Here is an 18,299-nt window from a genome sequence, read left to right as displayed (position 1 = left end):
ACATGAGTGGATATTATGACATTCCCCAGTGAAGAATTCAGGCACTTTATGAGCAAATGGAAAATTCAGCACGACTCATCATCTACCAAATATCCCCAGTTAAATGGAAAAGCTAAGGTAATGGTGATAATTACCAAAGGGATCATCAGAATAATTAAGTAAACCCAATACAGATGTGTACATGACAATCTTATTGGAGAAATGCATCTATTGAAGGCAGTCCAGCAACTACTCTTCCAATAGCTGCAAGTTTACTGAAGCCTCAGGTAGTAACAGGAGCGACAAAAACAAAGTGAAATGATAGAAAGCCAAAACTCACTTTAATAAATTTGCCCAACCACTGCCAGAGTTGAGAATTGGAGAGCTAGTCAGAGCACAAACATTCAACAAAAATCAGTCCAATGGGCGGCTTGGAACCAGTGTAAAGCAATTGTCACCTCAACTGTACAAGATGAAAGTGAACAACTAGATATATTGCCAGAAACACAGACACATAAGAGCAACCAGACAATCTGCTCCTTCACAGCAGGCAGCTGTTGTGGAAGAGTTGATTTTTGCCAACTGAACAAGGAACAGAATGACTATAGTCCCAGCAGTCAATTGCTCGCCAACAAATGCAATGGATCAGCAGCAACGCCGCAGCAATTACACACCCTGTGACAGATGTCACTCCAGGTGCTGGCAGACACCAGACGAACAACAACCTGCATGCATACCATTAGAAGACCTGAATGTTTTAAAGATTATGAGGGATTTTCTGGCCTTGCCCACAATCAGACAGAATTGACCAGTCCTGCCGGATTCTCTGGTCCGCCAGCCATGTTTTCCTGGGAGATGCACTCTCGCCGGCAGCGGGATTCTCCGTTCCCGCATCCTGCCAATGAGATTTCTCATTGTGGCCACCCCACGCTGCCGTAAAATCCGTAGATGTGGGTGTGCTTTCGGCGCAATGAAGAATCATGCTGGCAGAGAATCCAGCCCCTGGTGTTTTGGGTGGCTCGCTACATCCCCTGAGGTTGGTGCCACCACAACAGGGCCAGAAAACCTGACCAATGTGTGTAATACAATGTGTAGAAGCAGACTGACCAGAATGAACAGTTTTGGTTCACACATAATGACTTTCTTTATAGACTTAGTATGTGGGTAACTTGCAACAGCAAATGATGGTGCATGCAATGTATTTATTAATTTTAATGAAAAAGGGAGATGTTTGGAGAAATGCCTTTGTACATAATCGTCTCTTGTGGCTTGCCATAATCATGTGACCACTGAGGTAATCTTTTGTAAAAGGGCTTTGGTAGAAGCCATTTTCACACACCACACAGAATAATGTGGAGCAGTCAGAGTCAGAAAGTCATGCGATGAAATCTCCAGGAATTAAGCAGAGTTGGCAACCCTCAGTGGCAATCATATGATCAACTCACATTTTTGACCTAAATGAAATGGAGGATAGAAGTGGAACAAAATTACAAATTCAGATGTAAAATTAAGTCATACCTTTGGACTCTAATGTGTTTTTTCAGAGGACAGCCCACAGAAATATGTGAAACCTGTGAATTGAATTTTTAAGAATGTGTCACTGGACTTTATTATAAACCTCACTGAAAGTATTAGGGGAAGAAAACTGTTCACTTGAGTAGGGAATATAAGAATGCCCGATTATATTGAGAAGGAGGATTTGAAATAAAGAAAACATTGATATTGACGTCTTACTATTAAGGTCAGCAGGACCTCCACATTCCCAGGATATCCAGATTCCTCCCTCCCATTGCACCCCACCAAAACACTTCCTCCCTGCCTTTCCATAAATATTGGGCCACAGCAATGTACAGCATAGTGGTAGGCCAACATGTCTGTGTTGACCCTTTGAAACAGTCATCCAATTAGTCCCATAACCAATGTTTTTCCATAACCCTATCAATTTTAAATGATGAATGTTGACCTGTTAAAATCAGCTGGGCCTCCCAATCCTGCTCTGGAAACCCATGGGAGGCTATACTCCTGCCTAGGAGTTATAGTGCTTTTCTTTTTCCTTTAGCTAGGCACCTTCTTCAGACACTCCTTTTGACTAACATTAGTTCACCAGAAGTGCAGTGGAAGCCTGGTTTGCACACTGATGCACGATCAATGACCACTAAAGCGAGGCTGTAGTCCAACTGAAGGCTTTAATAAGCTAGATGTTTCCCCCAGCAGCTCAGGTACAGAATGAAGGCTGCTGGGGCGGCACGGGCTCTTATACCCCGCCTAGCAGGGCGGAGCTACCTTACATCTTAACCAATTGAAGGCATACAATTTCCACCAATGGTGCTCCAGCCTATCAGGTACCGTAACACCTCTACTACCACACACACATGTTCATGTATGCTGAATTTCTGGAAGTTCACCAGTCAAGTTGGGTCAACACTATAACATCCTATGAAATCAGAAATCAGAGAAAGAAATACAAGATCCCGAACAGACAAAATTAATGTTTAATACTTTTATCTAAAATGCTCACTTTGAGAGGCTCGTCATTTTGATTCAAAGAGGAGCAAGGGACCTTTAGTAAGGAAAGAATGAATTGGTTCAACTACATTTGCCCTAGAATGTGGGAATTAGAGACTATCCCTATTCAATTTACATTAAAACACCACTGTAAGTTTAACAATGCACAGACAAAGTATTTTACACAAAACATACCCTTCTGGATGAAAATTTACAAGTATACTCGATTTGATTAATCTGGAATTCCACAGTTAAAACACCACTTGATGCTTTTCTGGAATAGCAAAGACATCTTGTTAAGCAGGTTTCAAGTACAACACCTTAAATAATGATAGAAGACAAATACACCATAAATCTGATCTTCTTGAAGGGTGCAAGCTATTTTTCACATTTGTATAGCAATCCAATAAAGATACACATATGATTATGCCATGTTAAATATCCTTCCTAGTAATAATAATAATCATAATAATTTTTATTAGTAGGTTAATAAAGGTGTCACAAGTAGGCTTATATTAACACTGCAATGAGGTGACTGTGAAAATCCCCTAGTCGCCACATCCACCGCCTGTTCGGGTACACAGAGAGAGAATTCAGAATGCACAATTCACCTAACAAGCACATCTTTTGGGACTTGTGGGAGGAAAGTGGAGCGCCCGGAGGAAACCCAGGTAGACATGGTAGAACATTTTTAAAATTTTTAAAAATGTTTTTATTCTCCATTTTCACATTTCTCTTCAAAATTTACACCCCACCCACAAACAGTAAACGGTAACAAATACAAAATCAATCCCCTTAACAATACCAACAATACCATCCTCCCACCAGCCCAAACAATGGTCCACCTGTCAATATATGCATCCAATAAAACAAACCCTCCCACGGTGGCAACAAAAAAACAAAGGAGAAAAGGAGTCCAGGACCGCCCATGGTCACCATTGACCTATAGAGTCCACTCCCCCTCCCCCACTACACTTAACTCCCTCCAACCTCTGAAGAGTACCGTACATGATACCCAAGAGTTGTACCCCCCCCCCCCCCCACCCCCCCGCAGTCTCCAACTCCTCCCGTTCACTGCCTCTTGTAAAACTCCTCCCCAACCTCGGTTCCTTCCCCCCAACTTTCCACCCCGGCTAGACCACTCGGACCCTGTTCTGCCAGGCTCCGATGGCCGCAGCCCCTCCCCCCACCTCACTCGCGTTCACTGGCCGGCTTAAACCGGCCAGCGTGGAGGCCCCCGCCCGGGTCCCTTTCCCCCTTGCCCGGCCCTAGGAAAGCCCAGAAATCCCCTTTTAGCACACAAACCCCGCATATCCACCTACACCCCAAAGAGCCCTCATTTCTAGTGAAAGTCCCATCACTTCCCTTGTCCAAATATATACAACATTGACTCCTTTAGCCCATACACCCGCACGCAGTGAAACAAAAAAGAATAAAATACAGTCATGAGGTTACATCGGCACATGGCCATTTCTCAATTTGTCAGTTCTGCCACAGTCCTTCTGCCTTCGCAAACTCCTCCGCTGCTTCCGCCGTTCCAAAATAAAAGTCCCTGAGCTTGTAAGTCACCCTCAGCTTCGCTGGATGTACAATGCCGCACTGCACCTTGTTAATGTACAGTGCCCTCTTCACCCGGTTGAAGGCAGCCCGCCTCCTCGCCAGCTCCACCGTAAAGTCCTGGTATAGACGTATACCAGCTCCAGCCCACGGCACCACCCGCTTCTGCTTGGCCCAGCTCAGGACCTTCCCCTTCACACTGTACCTACGGAAGCACAGAGTCACTACCCTTGGCGGCTCACTCGCCTTTGGTACAGGCCTCCACGACCGATGAGCCCGATCCAGTTCATATCGGGAGGGATCCTCCCCCTCCCCCAATAGTTTTGCCAGCATCGCGGCAAAATACTCAGTCGGCCTCGGTCCTTCAACTCCTTTGGGCAGCCCCACAATCCTCAAATTCTGTCACCTGGATCTGTTTTCCAGGTCTTCCATTTTTCCTCGCTGTCATGATATTCAAACACACACATCATGATAGACACACCAACAGACAAATCCGAACACACAACACCACAACCAATGACAGAAAGATATAAAAGCACAGACACGACCCCCGGTGGTCAGTATTAGCTGCAGAGGAGGACCAGGACACATCTGTTACCAAACACACTCAGGGAGACAGCACGTGCAGAGTATCCAGAACGAACTGTATTATAAGAGTTAAAATAAAATAGAGTTGTACCACATACAACTGTGTTGGCTCATCTGTGCACCAGAGCACCCAACACCACATGGTACAGGAGTGGATCGATACCTGCCGGCATACCTCAAGTGTACACAGACAACCAGCAGTGCCCAGGCAAAATGATAGAGCTCCCGGTTCCGCAGCCGCTCCAGTGCTACGGCGATCTCCGCGAAAACTGGCGGCGATTCCGGCAAATGTTCGAATTGTTCCTGGTGGCAGCTGAACTCCAAGACCTGGATGATAGCGAAAAAATTGAATTTCTCCTCACCATCGCCGGTGCAAGGGCAAGAGAAATATTCACAAGGTTCAGGTTCTTCAGGAGGCAGCAAAGGTACGATTACCAGGCAGTCCTGGACAAATTCTCCAAGTACTGTGAAGAAAACGCAATCCAATCGGCAAATAAAGGTAAGAAAAGCTGCAGTACTCACCTCGTGGCTGGGATCCCGGAGCCCGAATTCCCAGAGGCCGAAATCCCGGGCCTGAGAGAGGGCTGGGTCGAGGTCGGCGGCCATCTTGCTAAAGGTATCACGCTAGCACAGTTGCGCGAGCAGTGCGCAGAACCGGAAGTTTCGTTTGCGCATGCGCGAGATGCTGCGCATGCGCAGTCAAGAAAACGGCCATCGGTAAAGGAACAGCGATCTGAGCATGCGCAGTCGCTTCCTACGTGCTACATACCGAGCGTCAGGATGTCAGAGGCCCCAGACTGCACCAATTTAAAAGGGAAATGTCCCAAATCCAATTTAAAAGGGAAACGTCCCAAATCAAAAAAACAAAAATCTGTTAAAGCTGTAAAACAACCTTCCCTCACCTGGAATGACAGCACAGTGCCGCAAATTGACCCAGGAGGTGAATTTGACCTCCGAAGAACCCTCCGACAAGCAGTTACCTACGCACAAGCCGATGATTCCGACCTTGAATACTTCGATGACGATCTTTACAGTGTTTCCGGACCTCGCGAGCCCAATGATAGCTCCGTGGTCCTATATGACTATGACTCGGACGAACCTTTCGTGTTGCACATTGGCGGCCCCCACATTGAATCCGACGCAGATGCGGATTCATTTTTCGGATTTGAGGATCTTCAATCCAGCAGATATGACGTTCCAACTTATCAGTACCGGATGATGCTGCAGCCTGACATTAACAGACAGGGAGCGGTGCAAGCACACGGAGAGTGCCCTGCTGCCACACAGAGCGTGGTCCACGTCCCGCTCAACGTTCCCGACTCTATGAAAGAAGACATGCAAGACTCCAGAGTGCAGTCCTCGCATGAACCAGAAGTGACTCCAGTGTCACAAGCCTCCACAGAGAGCTCGTGGACAGCCTCCACGATAGAAGCAACGCAAGACTCCAGAGTGCAGTCCTTGCACGAACAAGAAGTGACTCCAGTGTCACAAGCCTCCACAGAGAGCTCGTGGACAGCCTCCACGATAGAAGCAACACAAGACTCCAATGTGCAGTCCTTGCAGGAACAAGACCATGAGGGTCTAGCAACCTCTCCTGACCAACCAGCGGCAGACGATGCAAGTCTGCCATGCTCACGTGAACAGCAAGAAGGCTATAACAGCCTACCATGCTCCACTACACAGCAGCATGACCATGACGGTCTCTCATGCTACAATGAAGGGCACAGCGCTGAAGACTGTTCAAGCCCAACTGAAGACAAGCCAAAGGAATCGCCTCGTCCAAGCCCGAAGAAAAAAGGTTTATGCGCTGACCTTCAGGATCATTATAGCCGAACAGAGATTAATAATGCTGCACGGCCACAGAAGGATGCTGAGGATTTGCTAACGAAATTAATTGAATGTTTAACTTGCAAGGAGCAGACTGAGAATTGCCAGTGTTTTAGTACGGATCGAAAAAATGGACAAGACATTGATCCTCGGGTAATGGAAATAACACAACCTGAATCATATCTACAGCAGGGACAAATGTCTCCCTTCAACACAACACCGCAAAATCCCAACTTCGGAGACCAGCAGTTAGTCAGTAATGACTCTTCAAACCTTGAGGGGAACATTAATTGCATTGAACCTATACACGCTCCACTGATTATTGAGCAGAACATTGGAGCAAGAATCCTGAGGACACCGACATCGAGTAGCCAGATAACGAATTTAAAACCCACAGCAGTTTCAAGTGAACCAAGTGTGCTTTCCACTAATGGTGAAGATGCAGATAAGGTCGACCCGATTATCCATTGTACCACACTAACCCCAGTGATTAAGCAGTTATGTATGGGGAGTATAATGTGGGCAATTGAGAACAGTAAAAGAGAGACTGTGACCATGCCAGTCCCAGCAAAATCAGACCCAGAGACCATGAAGGCATGTACATTAGACAAAGATACATATGAGGCACCTGAGAAGAAAAGTGAAACGGAATGTTCTTTGGAAAATAGTACAATGTCGATAGAAACATTGGATCCTATATTCGAGACCATACCTATGGGAGAATTTGGGGGTAATAAACAAGGTTCTGCAATGTCTGGGGGAAGATTTAAAATTCCAAAGAAGAAAAGCCCAAATGAAGGACAACGGCAAGACAATGACAGTCCACCGACATGGTGTGCACCACCAGATGAAAACTCTGACAATTTACCCAACCCTAGTGAACAGCAAGCTGCTAATGAGGATCTATCCACGGGATGTGAGACGAGTGACGACAGCATCCCACTTCCCATGCAAAAGGTGCAAGGTGACAGACCTCGCCTAGTGCGTACCGAGGCACTCGACGATCACGGTGGGACCACTGACGACTGCGGTGGCAGCGCACCGCTTCCACCCTCGATGGCTCGACCCTCTCCACTGGTTGGTGCATTCCTGCATGTTCCGACTCCAGAAGTGCAGCTTCAGGGAATCTCGGCTGCCTCCAGTGAACCTGTTGGGACTCCGGACGGGGTGTATCGACGGAAGGCAGACCGGACTCCAGATGGGGAGCAGCCAAGCGCCGACTCTGATTTGCGCACGCCAGACCTTGCTCCGGACGGGCGGTGTCGCGGCCTCGGTGATGGCACGCTCAGGGTGACGGCGGATGCCACGGCGACAGGGAATGGATCGCGTGGCAGTCCCACTGGGTCGGCAGTGGCAATCAGCACCGGCGGTCCAAGATGGACACACCAATTCGCGCCATCGCCAGACGTTGATGCGAGCAACAATTCTCTCTCCAAGGCGACATGCTTCGACGTTTCTCTGCGGAGTCGCCCTTCCGGCACAGCAGGTGGCCGGAACCAGCGTACACGGTCTCGGCCAACTTCCACATCTGGCACAGTCATCGCCTTGCATGATATTAGTGATGGTGCTACTTCGATGGCAACGACCCATCGGCTACAAGATGCCGTCCACCACAAACATAAAAAGAAAAAGACTCCACCTTGTTCCTGGCATGCAGAGCGGATGGATTGGTGCGTAGGCGCAATCAGCGAGCTTTGCGCCGCCTTCCACGCTCGCAACTGAACCGTACGCACACGCCGGATCCTCCACTGGTTCCCAAGGATGACTTCGTGGAGATGCCACGGATCATGCCCCTTCCATCGCCACCAGAACCAAACCACAGCCAAGGCACCACTAACAAAGATGTTCATAGAATTTCATAGAATTTACAGTGCAGAAGGAGGCCATTCGGCCCATCGAGTCTGCACCGGCTCTTGGAAAGAGCACCCGACCGAAGCCCACACCGCCACCCTATCCCCATAACCCCTTGACCCAGTAACCACACCCAACACTAAGGGCAATTTTGGACACTAAGGACAATTTAACATGACCAATCCACCTAACCTGCACATCTTTGGACTGTGGGAGGAAACCGGAGCACCCGGAGGAAACCCACGCATACACGGGGAGGATGTGCAGACTCCGCACAGACAGTGACCCAAGCCAGGAATCGAACCTGGGACCCTGGAGCTGTGAAGCAATTGTGCTATCCACTATGCTACTATATGTTGAATGTTATATTTGCACGAATGAAAAAACCAAGCACTGCACGAAGTACAACAAATGGTAAAGTAGAGACTTCGGCAACAGCATCACCTCCAACAGTCCAAGGTGAACCAGTGTGACCCCAAATCTCCACAGCTGAACCGGCTTGAGGACCAGTCCATTCTTGAGGCGGTCACCCATTAGACTGGACTTATAACGCTGTTCATACGTTCAAAAAGTCAAACACTTCTGTATTATAACCTGTTGTTGTTTATTGTTCCAGATATCGTCTGACCAGACCAATGTTCAAGTTTTTTTTTTTTCTCTCGCATCCAAGTTTTGTTATGGTACAACCTTGTTAGTGTGACGCACCCGACATCGCCCCATGTAAATAGTTACGTCATATACACACGCTGTACATAACACACACACACACTCTTCGATGCACTCACGACACAATTATATTTATAACCACGTAGGCACATATCTTTGTAAAAAGGGGGGATGTCATGATATTCAAACACACACATCATGATAGACACACCAACAGACAAATCAGAACACACAACACCACAACCAATGACAGAAAGATATAAAAGCACAGACACGACCCCCGGTGGTCAGTATTAGCTGCAGAGGAGGACCAGGACACATCTGTTACCAAACACACTCAGGGAGACAGCACGTGCAGAGTATCCAGAACGAACTGTATTATAAGAGTTAAAATAAAATAGAGTTGTACCACATACAACTGTGTTGGCTCATCTGTGCACCAGAGCACCCAACACCACACTCGCAGATCCTTGTTAATGTCTATCACCTTCCGCATCTCCTTCCCCATCGAGGCAAGTTGATCACCGTGCTGCAATAACGTCTCCTCCACTTTCTTCAGCGCCTCCCCTTGCTCTCGCACCTCCGCCACTGCGCTCGCCACCGCCTTCGTCACCGGGGAAATCGCCTCCTCCACCAGCACACTCAAAACCTCTCTCATCTCCTTCCTCATTGTCTCCATGTATTTTGTAAACTGCTTTTCGAATTCCGCAGCCATCACCTTAGTTATTTCTTCAACCGTAAGCAATGCGGCCTCCCCTGGTGCCCCAGCCTCCATTTTCCTTGGTGACCCCGCGGTGACCTTTCCACTCCCCGACGGACCTTCAGCTGTTTTCCTTACAGACGTTCTTTTGCTCACCCTCGACATTTTTCTTCACTGTGCCTTCACTCTGCCACCTCTGTGCCTTCTCCTTGCTTTTGCCGCCTCCGTGGACCCTGGGACCGGGCTTAAAGCCCCGAAAATGCCGTTCCCAAATGGGAGCCCTCCATTGTGCGGCCGCCTCCCGCCCGCCGTCACCGGAAGTGCCGACATGGGAGAACATGCAGACTCCGCACAGACAGTGACCCAAGCTGGGAATCAAACCTGGGACCCTGGCACTGTGAAGCAACAGTGTTAACCACTATGCTACAAAAATTGTAACGTTGATTTACCTCTACTTTCTTAAACAAAAGACATCTCAAGTTAAGATGGAAAGGCACTATGATATGGTAGGTGATTCAGTCATTCACACTGTTGTCCATAAGTCAAAAGGTAGTGAGTTCAAGTCCCTCTACAGAGACGTGGGGTAATTGTAACCCCACGATGAGCAGGCTGGAAAACTACATCCAACAGAATCATCTGTACTTAAAGATAAAGATCTTCGAATATCAGGTTGTTAATGGATAACACAGAATCATCAGAGAGAACAGCAATAGTAACCTACGAGCATTGATATAAAAGTTCTCATAGAAACCCATATAACAGTTATCAACAAAATTGGAGATGGCTGTACTTTCTTCTGGAATTGGAAATTACAAGTACACAGAATTCACGGAGTTGACTTTGCTATCAAAAACAAACTCATGAAGAAGCTCCTACTGCTGTGATCAAAGAGTGTTTTAAGGTCAAAGGTAATCTGGCATCCTGATAGAACAAACAAAGAACAAAGAAATGTACAGCACAGGAACAGGCCCTTCGGCCCTCCAAGCCCGTGCCGACCATGCTGCCTGACTAAACTACAATCTTCTACACTTCCTGGGTCCATATCCCTCTATTCCCATCCTATTCATGTATTTGTCAAGATGACCCTTAAATGTCACTATCGTCCCTGCTTCCACCACCTCCTCCGGTAGCGAGTTCCAGGCACCCACTACCCTTTGCGTAAAAAACTTGCCTCGTACATCTACTCTAAACCTTGCCCCTCTCACCTTAAACCTATGCCCCCTAGTAATTGACTCCTCTACCCTGGGGAAAAGCCTCTGACTATCCACTCTGTCTATGCCCCTCATAATTTTGTATACCTCTATCAGGTCTCCCCTCAACCTCCTTCGTTCCAGTGAGAACAAACCGAGTTTATTCAACCGCTCCTCATAGCTAATGCCCTCCATACCAGGCAACATTCTGGTAAATCTCTTCTGCACCCTCTCTAAAGCCTCCACATCCTTCTGGTAGTGTGGCGACCAGAATTGAACACTATACTCCAAGTGTGGCCTAACTAAGGTTCTATACAGCTGCAACATGACTTGCCAATTCTTATACTCAATGCCCCGGCCAATGAAGGCAAGCATGCCGTATGCCTGCTTGACTACCTTCTCCACCTGTGTTGCCCCTTTCAATGACCTGTGGACCTGTACTCCTAGATCTCTTTGACTTTCAATACTCTTGAGGGTTCTACCATTCACTGTATATTCCCTACCTGCATTAGACCTTCCAAAATGCATTACCTCACTTTTGTCCGGATTAAACTCCATCTGCCATCTCTCCGCCCAAGTCTCCAAACAATCTAAATCCTGCTGTATCCTCCGACAGTCCTCATCGCTATCCGCAATTCCACCAACCTTTGTGTCGTCTGCAAACTTACTAATCACTAATTACTGATCAAAGATTATTCACCTACCTTGGACTCCAAGCATAAAGTGAAAGAAACCTTCTATTTCAACCTAGTTGCAACTCTAGCAGCTATGCCATCACAGTCAAAGATCATTGGTGGATTGGTGGGATTTTCCGACCCCGCGCTGGGTCGGAGAATCATCAGCGGGCCGCGCGAATGCTGCCCCGCAGAGCGGAGAATCGGCGCCATTGGCGCCGGCGTGGTTGGTGCAACCCCGGTCGTGGGCTGCTCTACGCAGCCAGCCCGCCGATTCTCCGGCCCGGATGGGCCAAGTGGCCGAAAGAAAAGAGCCGAGTCCTGCCAGCGCCGTTCTAACCTCCTCTGGGCCGCCGGAAACTCGGCATGGAAGGGTCGGGTGGTGGCCTGTGGGGGAGTGGGGGGGAGCCTCCGATGTGGCCTGGCCCACGATCAGGGCCCACCAATCAGCGGGCCGGCCTCTCAGGCTGGGGGCCTCCTTTCCTACGCGCTGGCTCCTGTAGTCCTGCGCCATGTTGCGTCGGGGCCAGCGCGTTGAAGGAGGCCACTGCGCATGTCCTCGTTGGCGCCGGCGCAACTGTGCATGCGCGGATCCCACGGCGCGCAGTTCACGCCGGAATCGGCAGCTGGAGTGGCACGAACCGCTCCAGCGCCGTGCTAGCCCCCTGTAGGGGCCTGAATTAGTCCTGGGAGCGACGGTGTTTACGACGGCGTGGACACTCTGTCGCGGGTCTGGAGAATCCCGCCCCATACTTCTTGGTGATTTCAATGACGGGTGGAGGCAACTACACCCTTTGGTCAAGACCACCGGAGAGCATGGAATGGGAAATTCAGTACATGGAAAGCAGTTGCCTAATAATGACCAGAATGATGATTTATCACCAAAAAATAGTTTCAAGGCCTTGCCACTGAAACACCATTGAACATTTTTAAGGCAGAGCTGGACAGATTTTTGATTAACAAGAGGGTGAAAGGTTATCAGGAGTAAGCAGGAATGTGGAGTTGAGGTTAAAATTAGATCAGCCAAGATTTTACTGAATGGTGGAGCAGGCTCGAGGGGTTGAGTGGCTCATTCCTGCCCAGCAGTCCACAAGAAATAATCTGTAGCATAAGGGTCTGGCAGAAATAGAGTCAACGTGGGACTGAGTACAGTACTGCCCACACAGAGATGTACGAGAACACAAGATCCACACCTAGGGATCATCCTAGCCCACAAGCCGGCATTGAGATGGTTTCTAGCTTGAATCCTTTACTGTACTGTAGTTAATAAATACATACAGTTAACCTACTCAAGACTATAAAGACTTGGGTGGCATGGTGGCACAATGGCTAGCACTTCTGCCTCATGGTGCTCAGGACCCGGATTCGATCCCGGCTCTGTCACTGTCACTGTCCGTGTAGACAGTGTAGACCATTCTCCCTGTGTCTGCGTAAGTCTCAACCCCATAACCCAAAGATGTGCAGGGTAGGTGGATTGGTCATGCTAAATTGCCCCTTAGCTGGAAGCATTAAAAAAAAGACTATTAAGACGTGATTAAAGCCTACTAACTAGTACCCAGCACCATGTAATATGGTGGCAGCGAATGGAAAAACTCAAAACCACGCAAAAAATGCAGAGAAAAACTAAAATGTTGCAAGTCAAAGAAAAATTTGAAGACGTGTTCTGACCTGTAAAAAAAAAACTCTTGAAGATAAACTGAGGAAAATCAGCAGAAAATGTCTAAAGAAAGGATTGGAAGCTGAAGGCAAAAATGTAAAATTCCTCACTGGACCAGAAGACTCCATGAGATCTCTTGAAGGTCGAGGGTCAATTCCTCGAATGCAGAGTCAGCAGGTCTAGCAGGGATGAGCTAACAAAATTTCATTCCAGGACACAGCAGATCCTAAGAAACATTTTAATAGGTCAATGGTCAGAAATTGTCATTTAAAAACTCAGTCAGAAAAAACAAATTCCCGAGTCAGCACTTGAACACTTGCTCGGAAAAGGAAAAAGTAAGAATTAATTTGGAAGTATCATGTCTGAAAATCAACTTAAACAACTAGCAAAGGCCAGGATTTCACACTTTTGCAATCCTGAAGCATAACTCTGAAACAGAGAAGTTTGTCTCAAATCAATAATGGCGGCACGGTAGCACAGTGGTTAGCACTGTTGCTTTACAGCACCAGGATCCAAGGTTCGATTCCCGGTTTGGGTCACTGGCTGTGCGAAGTCTGCACGTTCTTCCTGTGTCTGCGTGGGTTTCCTCCGGGTGCTCCAGTTTCCTCCCACAAGTCCCAAAAGACATGCTTGTAAGGTGAATTGGACATTCTGAATTCTCCCGAACAGGCGCCGGAATGCTTTTCACAGTAACTTCATTGCAGTGTTAATGTATGCCTACTTGTGACAATAAAGATTATTATTATTCAAGCAACCAATATTTGAAAAACTTTTCAAGACTGAGTTCAAGTGCCATTGCAGCAGGAGCAGGAATCTGCCAAAACCGGAAAGTGTGGGTAAAGCCTTTGTTTTCAAACAAACAGTGGCACCATCTTGAATTTTAACAACTTCTTAAAGCTGACCCTACACTTCAAAATATTTTAACCATGTATCAGAAGTCTACTGTTCCAGATCAATTTGGATTTATCCAAGGCCTACATTAATCAGAGAATTTGAAGAAAAAGATTCCTTAGATACTCGATTGTTCAGGTCTGGATAAAAAGACTGGCCAGTAAAACAAACATGCCAGCGCTGTGGAGCAAAGTTCCACCAACATTTAGCTAAAGTTGGAAGCAACTTTAGCTAAATGCTTCCAATGTAACAGTATTGGACACTTCAGCAGAATGTGCAAGGCTAAAACATCCAAATGCACAGAAATAACATTTAAGTACCCAAAGATAAGTCATGAGGTGGAGACTGCATAAAAAGAAGAAACACAGCCTTGTTTCTTGCATTGGGCCAAAGATCTAGGATTTTCATATTAGAATGCAGTTTTTTTGATTAAAAATCATCTCACAAACTTCAAATTGGACACTGGAGCCAGTGTTATGCCCCTATCATACAAGGAACGTGGCTGAGACCTCTGGCTTTAAACAGCAGACACACCACTCTATGAGCCCAGAGTAATCCAGAGTAATAGGCATTATTCTGGAACCATTAAAGTATGGTGGCAAACAAATCTTCAAGCCACTGTCACCCGTAAACAGTCTTTTTCTCTCTGAACAGAGATGTCTGTGTAGCCCTGAATCTCCTCAAAATGGCAGAAGATGTCAAGACAATCACTGTCATAAATTATATAGAACTTGCAAGTTCTGAGAGCTCTGGATCCTCAACTCTGAACTGTCTTCTCTCTTTGCAGAGCAGGTTTGTACATTTTAGTTACAGGTGCTGGAAAGCCTTCATTGGTCAGACCAGCCAACCACTCAGATATTTACCAGTAAGGAGAACAACCGACAACCAGAAGAGCCTCAACCTCCGGCTCCAACAACTGTTGATGAGGTCAACACTGCGACCACAGAGTAAACATTGCAACTCCCAACCAGCATGACAGTGCTACAGGTGATGCTGCAACCAAGTAGCAACCGTGCATCGCCAGCAGCACACCACACAGCCAAACGACAAAGGTCAGCTTACCAAAAACAAACATATCCTCATAATATGAATGGCACTTTCCGTCACAGAGGACATCATGACAACCCACGAGACATGACAAAATAAGAAGAGAAACCATGGAGATGAGCACAACATTCATCCTGCCCACAAGAAATGTGACGGTACAACAACCAATCACAACTGCTAAATCAACAAAGAGAGGTTCAGAACTAAGGAATGGAAAATTAAGATAAAAAGATACCACGATATGAGAAAAACCTTCAAATCAACAGAGTTTACCTGAAACAACATCGTCTACAACACCTCCCACAGTAATGTAAATGAGATATGGAAGCATTGTGAGGCCTCCAGATCACCTAAACCTATGAACTCAGAAACCTGAAGGAGAGATGAAATGAAAATCACTTATTGTCACAAGTAGGCTTCAAATGAAGTTACTGTGAAAAGCCCCTAGTCGCCACATTCCGGCGCCTGTTCAGGGAGGCTGGTACGGGAATTGAAACGTGCTGCTGGCCTGCCTTGGTCTGCTTTCAAAGCCAGCGATTTAGCCCTGTGCTAAACAGCCCTGTAATAATGGTATAAATACCTGGGGTTATCCCGAATAGCTTGGAATATATTGGATGAAGACTTGTGGGGAGGTGTAGTGTAAGGTTATGACACAAGTAGGGTTAACGTGGTTAATGAGTACCACACCGTTCACACAATGATCTAAGAGAACATTTTACCCACACCTAAGAGCCTAGTGTTGTCAGAACCATGTGCATGAGCAAGCATGGACACAGCCTCTAGCTTGAACCCTTTACCACATAGATATTGTAGTTAATAAAAGTCGCCATAGTCCCAGGAAACCATAAGCTGCTCTCACCATGAATGATCGCTAGATAGCTTAGCCCCTGAAGGCTGTGTTTCCGAGGTCTTGGGAAATCTGGCAGCTGAAAGCCAGGGGGGATGCATTTATCAGGTGATCACCTTTACAGCACTGTTTGTGGACAGCAGGAACAGGTATGCTTCCCTCTATCCATCAAACTTACCAATTTTTCTCCCTGCAATTGGAACATCCTCTCCTGATCTAATCACGACCACCTTGATGTCCCCTTCAGTCACCCAAAGTAAATCATGGTCCTCGCTTCCCCAAAGCTCTCCCTGGCCTTTCCAACCAAATATTGCCACCATGCCACACAGCACCTGATGCTCCATTCAGGAGCCCTGATCAAATCACAGCCCCAAAAATGTGCTTCATAGCTTCCAATATACTCTTCTTCACCGCTCCACTCCTCCCCCACTCGAAGATGCCACCCTCGCGTCCATTGTGTTCAACTTGTCCTCCTCTCTGCTCCCTAGCTCCAGCCTAGCATCTCGGACCGTCTCACCTGATAGGCTGCCTGCTTCTCACTCTGTCAGTCTGCTGGCTGGGAAACCGAGTTAAAACATTTAAATGACATCCTTCCATTAAATTGGGCAGAATCTAAGGAATCTCCTGTTGCTGGGGTGGTGGCATGGTTCAAATTGGAGTTCAAACTTTTTTATTTTAAGAGCAAGATCAATAAGATAAAGAGTAAAACAATATACTTACAGGTCTGCTGTGTAGTTTTTTGAATGTGAATAGTCTTTTTTCTGTTGAAACAGAACTGTCTAAAATGAAAAACAATGTATTCAGTATTCGGTTAAGCGTGGCACCATTCTGCTCTAAAAATACCATAATCATTGACAGCATTATAGAACATGGAACATAGAACAATACAGCGCAGTACAGGCCCTTCGGCCCACGATGTTGCACCGAAACAAAAGCCATCTAACCTACACTATGCCATTATCATCCATATGTTTATCCAATAAACTTTTAAATGCCCTCAATGTTGGCGAGTTCACTACAGTAGCAGGTAGGGCATTCCACGGCCTCACTACTCTTTGCGTAAAGAACCTACCTCTGACCTCTGTCCTATATCTATTACCCCTCAGTTTAAAGTTATGTCCCCTCGTGCCAGCCATTTCCATCCGCGGGAGAAGGCTCTCACTGTCCACCCTATCCAACCCCCTGATCATTTTGTATGCATTGTTGTGATTTGTTAAAACAGTAAAAGGCATGAATAAATATTACAAATTAGCCCCCTGATAAAGATTTTTGTCTGATCGAACAACAGGGCTGGGATTCTCCCCTACCCGGCGGGGCAGGGAAATCCGGCGTAATGGAGTGGCGGGAACCACTCCGGCGTCGGGTCGCCCCAAAGGTGCGGAATGCTCCGCACCTTTAGGTACCAAGCCCTCACCTTGAGGGGCTAGGCCCGTGCCGGAGTGATTTCGGCCCCGCCGGCTGGCGTGAAAGGACTTCGCCGGGCGACGCATGCGCAGGAGCGTCAGCAGCCGCTCACGGCATCCCCGCGCATGCGCAGTGGAGGGGGTTCTTCTGGCTCTGCCATAGTGAAGACCATGGCGAAGGCGGAAGCAAAAGAGTGCCCCCACGGTACAGGCCCGCCCGCCGATCGGTGGGCCCCGATCGGGGGCCAGGCCACCGTGGGGGCACCCCCCGGGGCCAGATCGCCCCGTGCCCCCCCCAGAGCCCGCCCGCGCCGTCTGCTCCCGCCGGTAAGGTAGGTGGTTCAATCCACGACGGCTGGCGAGGGTTTACAGCGGCGGGACTTCGGCCCATCGCGGGCCGGAGAATCGCCGGGGGAAGCCCGCCAACCGGCGCGGCGCGATTCCCGTCCCAGCCGATTCTCTGGTAGCGGAGAATCGGGACACGGCGGGGGTGAGATTCACGCCAGCCCCAGGCGATTCTCCGACCCGGCAGGGGGTCGGAGAATCGCGCCCCAGATTGCACCAAACTAGCCAGATAGCAGGGGCGTCATTCTCCGACCCCCCGCCGGAATCGGAGAATGGCCGTTGGCCGCCGTGAATCCCGCCCCCGCCCCCGCCGAAGTCTCCGGTACCGGAGATTGGGCGGGGGCGGGAATCGGGCCGCGCCGGTTGGCGGGACCCCCCGCTGGATTCTCCGGCCAGGATGGGCCGAAGTCCCGCCCAGAAATTGCCTGTCCCGCCGGCGTAAATCAAAGCTGGCATTTACCGGCGGGACCAGGCGGCGTGGGCAGGCTCCGGGGTCCTGGGGGGGGGGGGGGGGCCACGGGGCGATCTGACCCCGGGGGGTGCCCCCACGGTGGCCTGGCCCGCGATCGGGG

At 48.2% G+C, this 18,299-nt stretch overlaps 1 protein-coding gene across 1 annotated transcript in view; it reads right to left on the bottom strand.

Annotated features, from left to right (window-relative positions):
• Nucleotides 1-18,299, bottom strand: part of LOC140422212 (cation channel sperm-associated auxiliary subunit epsilon-like) — a 289,036-nt gene that overhangs the window by 143,069 nt on the left and 127,668 nt on the right. Inside the window, exons 9-11 of the mRNA XM_072507255.1 lie at nucleotides 16,700-16,758; nucleotides 2,680-2,758; nucleotides 1,498-1,550 (exon numbers count right to left, since the gene is read on the bottom strand). Coding sequence (XP_072363356.1) covers nucleotides 1,498-1,550; nucleotides 2,680-2,758; nucleotides 16,700-16,758 — 191 coding nt within the window. The remainder of the gene's footprint in view (nucleotides 1-1,497; nucleotides 1,551-2,679; nucleotides 2,759-16,699; nucleotides 16,759-18,299) is intronic.

This window comes from Scyliorhinus torazame, chromosome 1, assembly GCF_047496885.1.
Source record: "Scyliorhinus torazame isolate Kashiwa2021f chromosome 1, sScyTor2.1, whole genome shotgun sequence".
Classification (NCBI taxonomy): Eukaryota; Metazoa; Chordata; class Chondrichthyes; order Carcharhiniformes; family Scyliorhinidae; genus Scyliorhinus; species Scyliorhinus torazame.
Note: the sequence above shows the minus strand (reverse complement) of the source record. Positions and strands in the feature narration are given on the sequence as shown.